General features: G+C 43.6%; 1 protein-coding gene across 4 annotated transcripts in view; it reads left to right on the plus strand.

Moving 5' to 3' along the window:
• Positions 1–326: 326 nt before the first annotated feature.
• nmo (serine/threonine-protein kinase nemo) overlaps positions 327–17277 on the plus strand; it is a 255601-nt gene continuing 238650 nt past the window's right edge. For 3 of the 4 annotated variants that reach the window (XM_069326584.1, XM_069326585.1, XM_069326587.1), the window contains exon 1: positions 9852–10689. In XM_069326584.1, coding sequence (XP_069182685.1) covers positions 10304–10689 — 386 coding nt within the window. In that variant the 5' untranslated portion in view covers positions 9852–10303. Of the gene's footprint in view, positions 450–9851; positions 10690–17277 lie in introns of those variants that run through there. The other variant, XM_069326588.1, reaches the window with a different exon arrangement.

The raw sequence follows: 17277 nt of genomic DNA on the forward strand, positions 1-17277 counted from the left end.
ACATACAGCACCCGCATCGATACCCAGTAAATCAAACAATGTCTGTTCCACCGTAGGATAATCCACACTACCGGAATACTCTAAGCCAACTGACTGAGCCCTCAGCACAAGGATCAAGGCCCCCCCCCCCCCAACACGCAGAGCACGCTGGGCACAAAGCCTCAGCCAACCACCACACCAACGACCAGCCGCTAGTTGGGCACACCCACGACTCAACAACTAAGTAGAGGACTCGGAGCCGTTCAACTCAGGTCTCATTCTAATTATTGAGATAGTTCGCAAGGTGTTGAGTTCCAACCGGGACGAACTGGAAAACAGTACAGTGAGATCGGTGTAAGTAAATGGGTGGCCCATTTCCTCGCAATGATATCTAACAACAACTTGCTTAAGGGAGCAACTTGCCAGTATGGGAAAGTATGCAACTTGCAACTTCACCCTCTACCCCTTCGGTAAGTATGCAACTTGCCTCAGAAGATAAAACAGTTTGGTAAGATATACCCATGTGCTCACAAATTCGATGTTTGAAGTTTCGTGAGGTATTTGGAGCCCGTCCTCAGAGAGAATCCATTATCATGAGAAACTACACCCCGCCTCATAATACCTGCATAGTTATCTAGATATTTGTGATGGTCTGAAAGCATATTACGGTTCCAGTAAGTCCACATGTAAACTGGTAAGTGAACCTTTGTCCTATATAGATGATTCTAAAGGTTAACTTTATTTTGTATATATATATATATATATATATATATATATATATATATATATATATATATTTTATTTATATATACAAAAGTTCTTACATTCTCTTGTAAAGCCGCATAGCGTTTCGGGCAGGTCCTGGATCTTAATTTTCCCTGTAATACAACCCATCAAATTGTTTAACAAAATACCCATTCATTGCTGGGTGAACAGAGGTGTACAGTTAAGGATTGGCGCCTATTCAACCCTCCCCGCTCAGGATACAAACCTAGGCCAATCGCTCTGGAAGCGCAGGGCATCCTGAGAATCTTACCACAGGCTTAATTACTAGTGCACCACAGGGACTGCTGTATTGTACCACATGGACTTTATTTCCACAGGGACTTTATTGTATTATAAATCGTTGGTTTAAAATATAATGTATATGCTGAACATTGTTTTTTTTAAGAATGCCGTTTTCTATAAACGAAATTCTCGGGTACACTTAAATATTATCAAATTCCGTATTTCACACTAAATATTACACTGTATTAACGTAATGAAACCTAACCATGGATAGAGTAGATAATAGCACTAATTATGTAGTCTCTCAATCCTTTTTCGTGAGCGTATTTCCTCCCTGTGGACATGTTGCATTTTACACTCATCGAACATTTGAAAAGAAAAGAAAAAGTCAAAATTGAGGAAATTGAGGCTGCCTTTTAATTTAAAGTTTCCAAGGGTAAGGTTGTTAGTAAAGATAAATTGAAAACTAATTTGTGGGTGTCTTGGAATATTACGAATTTATCTAATAATTACCCAATTATGGAAGTATAACAATATATAACGGGGTATGGTCATTCCGAAAACGAGAAAACTGTTTTATTTGAAACTATAAATAGTGTTATGATAGGATGGATTAGCTTATCTTAGGCTGTATTGGGCTCGATATGGTTAGGTTAAGTTAGGTTGGGTTGAGGTAGGTTTCAAAATCCGTGGGCGAATAGTCTTGAATACGATGTGACTATTTACGTATAACTATGGACTGTGGGAACTTCGACAATTGATAAAAATTTTGTTTAAGAATTTCCTCTAAAATCTATAAAATACTTTACTGGGAAAAACATTTGGAAAAAATAATGAGATAAAGTTTTTCCATTAATATCAAAGTAGATTATACCCCGAACAGATTAAAAGCTCTATTTAGTAGTTTTAATTGTATTCACGTTACATAGCTTAGGACAAAGATAACACAAACCCTAATCCTGTGAACATAGGTCTACTATAAACTGAAGTTGAAAAATTTAGCCTCCATCATTTGCAAATGAGTAAAGAAAGGATATTTTAGAATTATATTCAATTTGATTTTCACTTTTAAAATAGAAGTGTTTGAAATTCAAATATGAAATATCTGCTGCTGGAGTCATGTCACCGCCTCAACCCAGCCTCTACAAATGGCAGAGCGTATAGTAACAATGGCTGAAATGTACTTTTTTTACATTGTGTTAATTTAAAAAAATAACAAAGTTCTCATTTTACACTATTGGAATTCTATAGGGCATGAAAAGTGAAGAGTAACCATAAGTCGCACCTGTCCTAGGCTTAGATAAGCAATCCTACGCCTAATATAATTCATGTCATCTTGTATATTAAATTTTAAGCCCAATTTATTACATATATTTTTTTATTTTTTTAAATTAACAAAATGTAAAAAAAAATAACTGGCCGACCCCTCACAGTGTTCAAGAGAGAACTGGATAAGCACCTCCAAAGGATACCTGATCAACCAGGCTGTGACTCATACGTCAGGCTGCGAGCAGCCGCGTCTAACAGCCTGGTTGATCAGTCCAGCAACCAGGCCTGGTCGACGACCGGGCCGCGGGGACGATAAGCCCCGGAAGCACCTCAAGGTATATGTACTATACAAGGCCTAGGAAACACTTCTGGTGTAATATAATCTATATTTAGTACTTCAATCCATAGAAGTTATAGGTACAATACCGTTTCAAGTAGTACCTGTAGCTACTTTCTCGTTTTTTCCAACCACTTGGGCTGGACGGTAGAGCTACGGTCTCGCTTCATGCAGGTCGACGTTCAATTCCCGACCGTCCAGGTGGTTGGGCATCATTCCTTCCCCCGTCCCATCCCAAATCCTTATCCTGGCCCCTTCCAAGTACTACATAGTCGTAATGGCTTGGTGCATCTCCTGATATTCCCCTTCTTTTACCATTTCTGGGGGACAGGTTGAGTGTACTCTTTGAATGATGTTGTTGTTGTTTTAAGATTCAGCTACTTGGAACAAAAAGTTCCAAGCAACAAGGGCAGTGGTGCAGCCCGTCCTTTAAACAAAGACCCTAAGTCCATTCCATGCATCCGCCAGACCCAGTCCGTCCTCCAAACAAAGACCCAAAAGTGATTCCTTCCACCCACCGAACCCCCTGTTTATGAATGAAAAACGGTTTACACGCGACTCACAACTGTTGAGATTCGAACACTTCCGGAAGAAGTGCTTCACTGACGAATTTTGTTCGAACCACAATGTTGTAAATGTTTCATCCTCATACTACAAATACAAATAATCGCCAACAGAACCTAAACACCTAATCTAACCTATGTCTATATATGCACAATATGCTAATATATTATAATATTAATTTATATTTGAGAAAATTCCTATTTTGAATGAACAGCATGATAAAATTGATGAATGCGTCTTTGGGGTCGACCGCTGGATGGAATGGACTTGGTCTGAGGACGGGTTGTATGGTGAGCCCGTTGTACTCACCTGGCACAAGAGATGTACCGTACGCCATGAAAATGTGTTAATACACGGAATAGTCGTTCTTAATGATTCTTGTAAGATGTGTTTTGCGATATTGTGTGAATTCATTCACGATTTGAAATTTAAAAAGCAGTAAAATATAATGTGTTCCGTGCCTCGAGAGTTGCGAGTACTTCTGTAAACAATGGACAGAAGGTATGATAGCTCTCCATGTCTTCGCCGATTCCTCGGTGGATCTCTAAGCACAAGTTCTTATGGCTGAGAGGAAGACACATTATTAAATACATATACCAACCAATAGCGCCTTCCCATTATCACCAGCCTAGCACCGTTCCCTCAGCTTCATTACCTTGCAATTATTAGGATTGCTGGAGTTCAGTCCCAGTAAGTGTACGGTATAGAAGATTGGGAAGGGAGAAAGAAGACTATGGTGTCTACACCATAAATGGAAGGGAACTGCAGATTTGGGAGTGGATATAATACCAACACTAACACCAGAGGCACACATAGATAGGGTGACATCAGCAGCATACGGAACGCTGGCAAACATTAGAAAGTCGTTTAGAAATCTAAATGAAGACTCTTTAAAGGCAATCTACATAGCTTTTATTAGACCATACTGGAATATGCAGCACCGGCCTGGAGTCCATACCTTGTGAAGCATGAAACTGAAAAAGTGCCGAGGTTTGCAACTTAATCAGTGACAGAGCTAAGAGGGTTAAGCTATGATGATAAGAACTAGACCTCCCAACCATAGGAGACAAGAAATAGAGTAGAAATGGTCACAAGATACTGAGTGGAATAGACAGGGTGGACAAGGATAGCCTCTTTAAGCCGAGAGAAAGTAGGACAACGGGACACAAGTGGAAGCTGGAAAACATAAGAGTTGAACAAATGTGAAGAAATATTCGTATGAGTGGTAAAGTGGAATGCACTGAAAGAAGTTGTGGAAATCCCCCGTCCACAGCTTCTAAAGACTAGTTCGACAAAGATTTTGAATGATAGAATAATTAAACTATAGCACAACAGGTACAACAAGGCTAGTAGGCGGGGTAGAACGGGCTAGACCTCACTTTCCCGTAGTCGCTGATAGGTAAGCACCAGCCTCGCACCACCACCTTCCTTCCCCTCTCTCAGAAATACTAGCCATGCCTAATCCTTCGGCACCATTCCCAGTTTTAGAGAGTCTTCCATTTCATTGTTAAATTTATATTTAGGAGCAGTTAATTATGTAAGGATGCAATATAGTGAGCTGTAACAACCGTATAGTGGGTTAATAAGATCTCTTCATTTTTAACTCTATTGTTTCATAGTCATTACCTACAGACTAGGCTGCAATAAACCCTATATGAAGCTTGCCTCTTGCCAATTTAGAGGGTAGTACAGAAGATTGGTATGTCTATGGTGAAGAATATTTGTTAGTATTGTGAGAGATCTGGTAAATAAAAAAGTTATTTTGCCCCGGCAGCATCAGTCATTTTGTGATTGAACACAACGTTTTAGTGACTGGCAGTCACTCATCCTGTGAGTGACTATACCGCCAGTGACAGTAGTAGGCAGTGGCACTCATCCTGAGTGTGTGAAAATAGCGTGATATCCCATTTTTTAGTTCATGGGTGTTTTGGTTGGTTTAGTAAAACAATTTTACTAAAAGACCCCAAACCAAAAAAGTGGAGATGGTACAAACTTGTAAACTCTCGTGAGGCTGTTCACACAGAGAAAAAACAGATGGGTTAACTATTTTATTTAAAAAATCCAAACTTTATTTTTTTCTTATAGTAATATACAGCGTAATTCACGGATTTCTTTAAAATAATTTTTCTGACATTCAAACTTCAGCCATACTTTCGTAAACACATGCTTTCGTACAGGGGCCTCGCGGGTAAGTGGACAGCGCTCAGACAGCTGCTACGGGCTGCTTCATGGGGATGTACTCGCCTAGTTTTTACTTGTGCGGGTTGATCTCTGGCTCCTTGGTCCTGCCTCTCAACTGTCAATCAAATAGTGTACAGATTCCTGAGCCTACTGGACTCTATCATATCTACATTTGAAACTGTGTATGGAGTCAGCCTCCACCACATCACTGCCTAATGCATTCCATCTATTAACTACATGTGTGTTTTAAATATATTAAATGTGTGTGTGTCGGTGTGTGTTAGAAATATGTAGTATAGTAGGGGAAAAATAGATTGGTTAGAAAGGCTAAGAACTAATAGCTCGATCCTGCTGACACAGATAGTAAATAGTGCACTTTTGGGGTAGAGAGGTTTAAGTTTTCACCTGTCACTCACCCTGTGACACTCTCCCGCTCCCCCGAGCCATCGCTAGTTCTCACCTTGTCTCTCACTACATGTGAACCTGGAGCTCTCGGAGTTAAAGGGACAGACGGTGGTAAGTGGGTCAGCAGCTGCGTGGGAGTATGCTGAGACCTCGCTCCTCAATCTGAGTCCACCCAAATTCAACCACAGGGTTGAGTTTGTACACACACACACACACAGGGTACACTCAACCCCGTGTGTATACTCGCTTATTTGTGCTTACAGGACAGACTTCAGCTCTTGGTCCTGCTCTTCAGCCCTTTCCAGCTGTCTAATGCAATAACTCTCGACCTATTCTTCTTTAATTTTTATTGTCTATGTGATTTGCATGTTCGATTAGTTCGTTCTATTTTCCTACTACTACGCCAAAAATAATTTTTGTAATATCTCTAACATCTGTTCTTCATGCTGCCATCCAGGCCCTCTTGTTCTATTTGTACTCACTTTGAACATTTACACTTTTACCCCTTAAGTATTGTGTAAGTCTCTATCACGTCTGCTATTTTGTTCCTCTTATCTAGCGTGGTTTTATGTGGCTTTTGAAGTTGGGACTCCAAGATAGGCTGCATACTTTAGAACTGGTCTCACATAGGTTGGGTTATGTGATCTGGATGCCTCTTTAAGTTCTTAAATGATATACTGACCTGTGCCTATGTACAGTTTGCTGCTGATGTTATCCTAATGTGTGCCCCCGAAGTTAAGCTTGGCGCTGCCTCTCTTTATACCGTTCTTCTCGTCTCCTTTCGTCTGCCCTGTTTACATCAACTTGCATTTGCTGGTCTTGAAATCCAGTAGCCATTTATCGGATCAATTCTGCATCTTGACCTAAATCATCTTGAAGCATTTTTACAATCCTCGTCTGTCTCGACTCTTCTCTATAATTGTGCATAGCATCACAGCACCGTCAGCATCACAGCACCGTCAGCATCACAGCACCGTCAGCATCACAGCACCGTCAGCATCACAGCACCGTCAGCATCACAGCACCGTCAGCATCACAGCACCGTCAGCATCACAGCACCGGCAGCATCACCACACCGTCAGCATCACAGCACCGTCAGCATCACCGCACCGTCAGCATCACAGTACCGTCAGCATCACAGTACCGTCAGCATCACAGCACCGTCAGCATCACAGTACCGTCAGCATCACAGCACCGTCAGCATCACAGCACCGTCAGCATCACAGCACCGTCAGCATCACAGCACCGTCAGCATCACAGCACCGTCAGCATCACAGCACCGTCAGCATCACAGCACCGGCAGCATCACCACACCGTCAGCATCACAGCACCGTCAGCATCACCGCACCGTCAGCATCACCACACCGTCAGCATCACCACACCGTCAGCATCACAGCACCGTCAGCATCACCACACCGTCAGCATCACCGCACCGTCAGCATCACAGCACCGTCAGCATCACCGCACCGTCAGCATCACAGCACCGGCAGCATCACAGCACCGTCAGCATCACCGCATCGTCAGCATCACCGCACCGTCAGCATCACCACACCGTCAGCATCACCGCACCGTCAGCATCACCACACTGTCAGCATCACAGCACCGTCAGCATCACAGCACCGTCAGCATCACCACACCGTCAGCATCACCGCACCGTCAGCATCACCGCACCGTCAGCATCACCACACTGTCAGCATCACAGCACCGTCAGCATCACCACACCGTCAGCATCACAGCACCGTCAGCATCACAGCACCGTCAGCATCACAGCACCGTCAGCATCACCACACCGTCAGCATCACCACACCGTCAGCATCACCACACCGTCAGCATCACAGCACCGTCAGCATCACAGTACCGTCAGCATCACAGCACCGTCAGCATCACCACACCGTCAGCATCACTGCACCGTCAGCAACACCACACCGTCAGCATCACAGTACCGTCAGCATCACAGCACCGTCAGCATCACAGCACCGTCAGCATCACCACACCGTCAGCATCACCGCACCGTCAGCATCACAGCACCGTCAGCATCACAGCACCGTCAGCATCACAGCACCGTCAGCATCCCAGCACCGTCAGCATCACAGCACCGTCAGCATCACAACACCGTCAGCATCACAGCACCGTCAGCATCACAGCACCGTCAGCATCACAGCACCGTCAGCATCACAGCACCGTCAGCATCACCGCACCGTCAGCATCACAGCACCGTCAGCATCACAGCACCGTCAGCATCACAGCACCGTCAGCATCACAGCACCGTCAGCATCACAGCACCGTCAGCATCACCACACCGTCAGCATCACAGCACCGTCAGCATCACAGCACCATCAGCATCACAGCACCGTCAGCATCACCACACCGTCAGCATCACAGCACCGTCAGCATCACAGCACCGTCAGCATCACAGCACCGTCAGCATCACCACACCGTCAGCATCACCACACCGTCAGCATCACAGCACCGGCAGCATCACAGCACCGTCAGCATCACAGCACCGTCAGCATCACCGCACCGTCAGCATCACCACACCGTCAGCATCACCACACCGTCAGCATCACAGCACCGTCAGCATCACAGCACCGTCAGCATCACAGCACCGTCAGCATCACAGCACCGTCAGCATCACCGCACCGTCAGCATCACCGCACCGTCAGCATCACCGCACCGTCAGCATCACCGCACCGTCAGCATCACAGCACCGTCAGCATCACAGCACCGTCAGCATCACAGCACCGTCAGCATCACAGCACCGGCAGCATCACAGCACCGGCAGCATCACAGCACCGGCAGCATCACAGCACCGGCAGCATCACAGCACCGTCAGCATCACAGCACCGTCAGCATCACCACACCGTGAGCATCACAACACCGGCAGCATCACAGCACCGTCAGCATCACAGCACCGTCAGCATCACAGCACCGTCAGCATCACAGCACCGTCAGCATCACCACACCGTCAGCATCACCACACCGTCAGCATCACAGCACCGTCAGCATCACAGCACCGTCAGCATCACCACACCGTCAGCATCACCACACCGTCAGCATCACAGCACCGTCAGCATCACAGCACCGTCAGCATCACAGCACCGTCAGCATCACCGCACCGTCAGCATCACAGCACCGTCAGCATCACAGCACCGTCAGCATCACCGCACCGTCAGCATCACAGCACCGTCAGCATCACAGCACCGTCAGCATCACCGCAACATAGTAGTCGTTTCAGAATAACAATGCGAGAACTATGTGATCATCAGTATACCATCCCAGTATCACTGCATTATCAATTTCATTGGTGCAGCATCCTTATATCACTTCATTGGTGCAGCATCTTTATATCACAGTTTCATTGGTGCAGCATCTTTATATCACAGTTTCATTGGTACAGCATTTTTATATCACTTCATTGGTGCAGCATCCTTGTATCAAAATCATTGGTGCAGCATCCTTATATCACAAAATACAATATCCTCTTACAGCCTCTGGTAGCATCACATCATTCTAGTATCGTTATCAAGCGTTGTAACACATGCACATATTAGGCTAGTGCTGTGCGCTGATGAAAACAAACGGGAGATTACTGTTGATGAGAATAATTATCTGATAAACAGCAGACCGGAAAATGAATTTGTCGACAGAGAGAAATGTCAACTTGTCTGTCTTGACGTCAAGGCTTAACCCGCCCTCGCTTACTGGTAATCGACATGTTGGAAAACAAACCAGCTGTCTCTTGAATTAATTTCCTAAAATCTCATTCAATATTTAAATGCGTCACTTGTTAGTGTGTCCAGTAAATGGCACTAGAGTGCAGAATAAGATGTAGAATTTGAGGTTATTATCCTGATAATACGGGTTCTTTTACATCACAGTGCATGGGTGATTCTGCCGCCTGGACGCTGCTGGCTGACGTACGAAAAATTGTTCCTACACGCCAAGAAGCGCATTGTCAAGAAACATTTTAATATTTTTTGGATACAGTGCCTATTAAATTCTTATTTTCGAGCTAGATATGTTGCAATTGCTCTTTCGCAGTCTAACATTCCACTACTTCCGTACAAAATGTTTTCTCGGGAAGGCATCGCAGAATTGGCGACGCCAGGCCAGTGAGTGAGAAGGCTTCAGTGGGGAGGCTTGGTAGACGCGTCTCTCTCCCAGGCAACAGCGTGGAGGGATTCAAAGGTTTAATGTGGATATTGATAGATCTTCGATAACTGATGAGCGATTTGTGATTATTTATTAAATTTGAAAGTGAAGAGAGTAGCGAAGGTGATAGATGTACGCAAAGAAGCTGGGTGTGTTTTTGCTGTGTGTTGTCAGCTGTGAAGTGGTGTTGGGTGCAGGAGCCGTGCAGGAAGGTGGGTGGTCAGGAGCACAGATAAGAGCCTCCCTCTGGCCCCAGGTGTGAAAGCTAGTATAGGGAGCCTTGTGAGAAGAAGGCTCTCGCTCAGTGTTACTCATGTGAACCATCCTGTGAAAGGTTGAGAATAAGAGTGTCTAGTGATTTGTGGGTGCAAGTGGTGTATCATTGCGGGCGTCGCCGACACCCCGCCCATGGCTCTCGTGGGCACACGCTCCGGTAGTGGGCGGCAGCACATGATGGCGGGCGTGGGGGATAGAGGTGTGGGCGTGGTGCCTCCTACCCACAACGCCGCTATCCTAGCTGCTGCTCAGCCTAGTTATTACGCCCACTTGGACCCTCGAGGAGGCGCCCCCCAAGCCAGCACGGGCGTGGGCGGCATACACTCGCACCACCCACACCACAGAAGCGGTGGGTCCAGTGGTCAGCAGCAACAGCCAACACAGCAGGGCGGGGCGGGTGGGGTGGGCGGACAGCAGCAACAGCCCCACCATGGACAGACTCCCACACCCTCTCCAACGAACAGCAACGAAGTCACACCAGACAGACCCATCGGTTACGGCGCCTTCGGTGTTGTATGGTGAGTACTGCTTACCGCCTTGTTCTTTACTGTTCTTTGTTGAGTGGCGGGGTAGCGAGGTCAGTGGCAAGTTGTGGGCCGCCACTGTCACCACCCTCCGTCAGGTACGCGAGGCCTCTTGTGAAAGTGTCGCGACTGACGGAGGATAGTAAGAGTGAGGAGGGGCCGTGGGTGAGGGTAGGCCGGCGTGGGTTGGTAGCGTCCAGCGGTGGTGGGCCTTCATCCCTCCCTCCCACGTGTTGGCTCACTCGGGGGCTTTGTTCTCCCCCGTGTGTACCCTGGCGGCTCCACCGCCACGCTCCACCACACTACACTATCACCTATACAATTCCACCAACGACTACTTAAAGTCGTAAACGCATCGCTCAGTAGCGCTTTATATATCAAGTTTTGGAACATTAGTCATTCAACTGACTAATTTTCATGCAACTGACAAATTTCAGCTCGGCATCCTAAGGTAGCTTGGAACAGAAGCTTGGCTACGTGATATTTAGGATTTAATTATTTAATTTTCACTCAACTGACATATATCATTATGGCAGTTGACTTTAATATCTGAAACAACAACTACTTCATAAAATGCTCGCAAGATCATTTCAAAGTGAAGATCTACACTTATTATTCTAGAGCTACATAGTCGTCTAAAATGCTGTGAAGCTAAGAAGGGAAAGGAAAGTGATTTGTCAAGGGGAATACGCCAAGCCATTACGACTATATATAGCACTTGGAAGAGGTCGGGATAAGGACCGGAGAAGAGATAACATTTGTCTCAATTGTATTTTCATTGGCGTATGGGTTATTGAGGCAAAGGCCAACCACTGATCTGCATGCAATCTACAGCAGTTGCCTAACTGACAGCTACCTGTTTACTGTTGGGTGAACAAAGGCTTCAGGTGTGAGGAAACGTACCTAACTAAACGTCTCAGGTGTAAGGACACGTACCTAACTGAACGTCTCATATGTAAGGACACGAACCTAACTGAACGTCTCATGTGTAAGGACACGTACCTAACTGAACGTCTCGTGTAAGGACACGTACCTAACTGAACGTCTCATATGTAAGGACACGTACCTAACTGAACGTCTCATATGTAAGGACACGTACCTAACTAAACGTCTCATATGTAAGGACACGTACCTAACTAAACGTCACAGGTGTAAGGACACGTACCTAACTAAACGTCACAGGTGTAAGGACACGTACCTAACTAAACGTCACAGGTGTAAGGACACGTACCTAACTAAACGAATCGGGTGTAAGGACACGTACCTAACTAAACGTCACAGGTGTAAGGACACGTGCCTAACTAAACGTCACAGGTATAAAGACACGTACCTAACTAAACGTCACAGGTGTAAGGACACGTACCTAACTAAACGACTCGGGTGTAAGGACACGTACCTAACTAAACGTCACAGGTGTAAGGACACGTACCTAACTAAACGTCACAGGTGTAAGGACATGTACCTAACTAAACGTCACAGGTGTAAGGACACGTACCTAACTAAACGACTCAGGTGTAAAGACACGTACCTAACTAAACGTCACAGGTGTAAGGACACGTACGTAACTAAACGACTCAGGTGTAAGGACACGTACCTAACTAAACGTCACAGGTGTAAGGACACGTACCTAACTAAACGACTCGTCCTGCCCTGGATTCAATCGTTGTTACAAAAACAAAGGGTTCAAAATCAGCTGTATGTTTTCAGGTAAGATAACTTTGAGGATGTTCTTAAACAAGGTTGGAAAACTTGATTGGAATTACAATATAGCTTAGGTGTTGATTCCTGGCTTGTAACATTTGTCGGGTAGTGGTAATAAATAGTTTTGACTTTAAAATTGTTAATGAATAAGACAAGATATGTTTTGTTTCTTGATTACTAGTCCAAAATATTGGCATTACCCACTCATGGTGCGAGGCCTATCACCCTATTGTCTACCTCTTGTTAGTTCCGGGAATCAATGTCCCCTGCGGCCCCGTCTCTGACCAGGCTTTCCTAGTTAGTGGTCTGGTCAACCAGGTTGTTAGATTCAGCTGCTCGCAGCTTGACGTATATATCACAGCCTAGTTGATCAGGTGTTTATCTGTTTTGGGAGTGTTTATCACGTTCTCTTTTAAGCACAGTGATAGGTCGGCTAGTTTTGTCCCTTGCATATAGAGGGTGTTGAAAAGTGTTGGCCCTTAATGTTGACAGAATTCTTTCTCTCGGCCATACCTATTGTATTTCTGCTTTTCAGTGGGGCTATTTTGCACTTCCTGCCATGCCTCCTCGTCTCGTGGAGATATATCAGTGTGCAGATTTGGAAGCAATCACTAATATTTTTTCCATGTGTAAATTACAGTATTATGTATCTCTCATGCGCTCTACAAATACAAATGTAGGAATTTTAAACGTTCATAATAATTTAGATGGTTTATGGATTGGATTCGGTCAGTAAAAGATCTCAGTACGTTATCCAGGTCAGCAATTTCTCTTAGTTTTAAATCGGGCTGTTAGTATGCAACAGTATTCCACCCGAGAGAACACTAGTGTCTTAAAAAATATCATCATTGGTATGTCATCTCATGTTTGAAAGGTTCTTGTTATCTTCCTGATAATTTTTCTTGCAGCTGTGACGGTTACTTTATAATTTTCTTTAAAAGTTAGGTCTTCCGACAAGATTACTCCCAAACCTTTTACATTGTTTTCTTTCCATTGTGCGATCTGAGTACGTTTTATGTGTGGTTTCCTTTTGAAATTTTCGTTTTTATCATAGTCATTAAAACATCATGCTGTTAATATCTGCATGGTATCCCCGCCACTAATCAGTGGCCCATTGGAAAACTGGCCTTTACGTCAGTTTGGATGTTTCCAGTGTCCTATATATTGTCTACTTTCATAAAAGTCTTCGTGTCATCAGCTCGTTTCCTACTCTAGACTGAGCAGGAACCTTATCATTTGATCGAACATATAAGTTTTTTTTACAAATCTATAGGAACGTTGTTTCACTACGAAAACTAGCTTCATCCGAATGTGAGATACTAAACCTGTTCGTATAGTGATTTAAAGTGATTTAAATGATGATAAAATAGTGATTTAAAGACGGCAGTACAGGACTTCCAGGCACTAACCACTCGGCTGTCACATTTTTATGGTAACGAAAGCAATGTTTTTGGTATGTATCTGATACATATTTACGGTATGTATCTGGCTGGGGAAGTAGAAGAACTCTCGGAACCCTCTCCAGGTATGCTCCAGGAATAATGTGTCAAACTCTTGGCACTACTGGTTTACGAATATGATTAAGTATATGTTCATTATTTTTTTTATCAGGATTTAAGCGTTTACAATTATTAATGTACCTGCTTGATGTGGTTCTGGGAGTTCAACTCCTCAAGCCCGGCCCTAGGCCAGGCTTGCCTTGTGAGAGCTTGGTCCAACAGGCTGTTGCTTGGAGCGGAATGGTTTATTCTGAAAAATATCAAAATATATACTGCATTCTTTAATATCTCGATAAACCCTATTTTTGTTTTGGACCATATTCAAGACAACCTATAGAGCACACTGTTATATTAAGGTGGGAGAGCAGAGATAAGATTATGATTGTGGTAATGGACCTCTAAAGTTTATTAAAGAAAATTTGTATGGTAGTTCAGGTTTATCAACTTGCCCACTGTTGTGTACCTTAAGATAGTAGTCAGTCTAACCAATATCATTAATGTTCCACAATTTGAGTTTAAAGATGCAGTTAAAAGTAGGTAACGGGGACGCCTCAGTCACTGTGTAAGCTTTGTTCGTGTCGTCTTTGTTGAGTTGATAACTGTTGTCAGTACTGTGTTACCGTGCTGTGGTTAATATTGACTCGCCTTGGACAAATTTAATGTGAGAGTTTCGTATATACAAGGTTACCGCTTGTGTATTATTACAAGCGTGACTTCAATGCTAACTCTTTCTGCTCTAGCGTTGATGTTTGCCCAGTTTGTGTATATTTGCCCACAAGCTTGGAGTTCCGTGGAGTGCATATGGCGCTAATCATGTTACAGTGTGTATGAGAAGTCTTCTGATGCACGTGCAAACACCGCATTTCTCGTGTGCGCGTGTGTATATATATTAGCCTTGCTGTAGTTGCAAGATGTAGTATTCAGCTCCTGGATCCCTCTTCTTAAACCTGGGCTCGACAGTTGATTGGCCAGGTTAATTCGTAACCCATTCAATTAAGCTTAATTCTTAAGCTTAGTTCTTAAGGCAATGCATTGGAAAGCGGGCATTATAGATCTCAAATACATTAGAACTCTATAATGACAGCTTTCCAACCTTTATATGAAGTCTTATATTTCTCCGTGTAATATATTGCCACGGAGAAACCGCCAAATTGCGAAATTTGGGTCTTCAGTGTTCACCTACGGTATTTAAGATATCGCCAAATATTATTTTTTCATCACATTAGATATAATTAAAAAGGCAAACTAACATTTATCCAAGAAAGATATGAGTGTGTATCTAAGCAACAGACGGAATAGGAGGGTAGAAATAGCCCAAGCTACTCTATATCCCTCTGAGATGTATCTTATTGTCTCGGTAAACTTACTTGAAACAGACGGAGTAGAGACCTTCAGACGCTAAACCTCGCACATTAGAAACTGGAGAAGTGACCACGTTTTGGTCTCACTTGGGCCATTTCATTATCAAGTCGAGATTAATCGTGGTCCAATAAGTCATTTGTCTCTTTCATCAAGATAACAAAGTATCTATAATTTGGGGCCTATTTAATTATTTTTCTCTTGTAATTATTTTTGTTTTCTCGTCGTCGCTCTATAAACCAAGTTTTGACGGAAGAATTATTTTCCATCTCATTGGGTTTCTTTGGAAAGTCCGTGAATAGTAAGCTTAAAATGCACGTTTTTCTCGGGAAGGCTGCCATCAATTTGTTTTCAGATCCGATCATATAAATATGAACATGTCAAATTGACATTGATTTGAATATTTTGCTTACAATATTTTAAGAAATAAAGGCCGTTAGAAACACCGGAAACTGAATGAAATGTTCACACCATTGGCTGAGCCTCGGTTATGTTAAGTGGTTTGGTTATACCTAGGCTAATGCATACGATACTGTTGGCAATATTGTGCTCGAGCGCAAGTTATATTCATTATACTGTATAATCTATCCGTTATGTTTGGTACGCACCTTGGCCCAATCTCAATAGTTTTCATTCACGAATACGCCCTAGTGCGGTTCTTTCAGATGTTGCCTAGCCACAAATGTGCATTTCTAGGAGTGCAGGGTACTTATTTGGGAAGAAAAAGAGGGCTCCCTCATGGTAGACACTTAAGATGTATTTGTATGTATAATATTTCATGTCGGAGCTAGGCCTTAAGGGTGTTTCTTCTCCAGAAATTATGTTTGCAAACTAAAAAAATATAATCAAAATAGAATATTTTTCATCGACGGAATATTCGTAGCAAGATGTAATTAAATAATACAAATATTGATAGAAGTAATATAACCTAATTTGGTGATAAAGCGGGGATGTGGGTTGAAGCGACGAGAGGTTGAGCGGATGGTTGGTTCAGCACGGCTACTCGCTCACTTGCACCCGACCTTGAACCCGTCCGCTTCACACCTGGTCCACTGTCCTCAAACCCGCCTCGTATCCTGACCCTCTCGGGTCTTGCTACCCTTTACCAATCCTTCCTTACATTCTAGGGCCTTGTAACTTGTAAGTTACAATAATTAGTAAACTTAATTCCTGATCAGAACCCTTTATTTCATTACCTCCTCGTCTTGGGCCTAGGACTTTCCATCTCAAACCTCGACTTACCCTCGTTCATTGATTTTTCACCAGATGCTGGTGAGCCTTGACCAAGGAACTTTCACGAACTTAAATCGTGGTGTCGCAGTAGTGGTGATCTTGGGGCAAAAGGTGGTCAGGGATGACTAGTAAGAGCTCCTAATTATTAATCCCATGTCAGGTAGGAAAGATACGGTAGAATAGTTAGATATTTAAGTATTACGGGCTATTCATACCCGTGCCACCTCTTGGGTGGCTTAAGCTTCATCACTCAGGTAAGGTATCGCAGTCTCGTGATATTGCGAGGCTACAAGGTCTCTGCGAATCATCGACCTGTTAGACGACAATGTATGTATTCTGTTTAGCTTCGTCAAAGCCCTACAGTTACCTTCTGTGGTTATGCGCTCTATAACTCATTACACAATGTGATGCCTTATAATTTTTTTAATGCCGTCGATTAAAATATTTATATCCCTCACACCTCATCCCAAATCCTTATCCTGATCCCTTCCCAATGTTATATACTGTATAGTCGTAATGGCTTGGCGCTTTCTCCTGATAGTTCCCTTCCCGTCCATGAAGGACAGAAGAAAAAATATATATGCTGGTTAGCACTGTAAATGTATGGACACATCTGTGGTAGAAGATAAGCAAAAAAACTTCTTAGTTGCGATGCAACATTGTACACAATATCTTACGTACGGCTTATGTGTTTGCAACAACTAATATTGCTGTTTCTGTGTATGTGTATTTTCTGATAAGGTGCATTACCTGCAGAATATCTATCAAAATACATAATCGAAAAAAATAT

The sequence above is a fragment of the Procambarus clarkii genome, chromosome 18, assembly GCF_040958095.1.
Source record: "Procambarus clarkii isolate CNS0578487 chromosome 18, FALCON_Pclarkii_2.0, whole genome shotgun sequence".
Taxonomy (NCBI): Eukaryota; Metazoa; Arthropoda; class Malacostraca; order Decapoda; family Cambaridae; genus Procambarus; species Procambarus clarkii.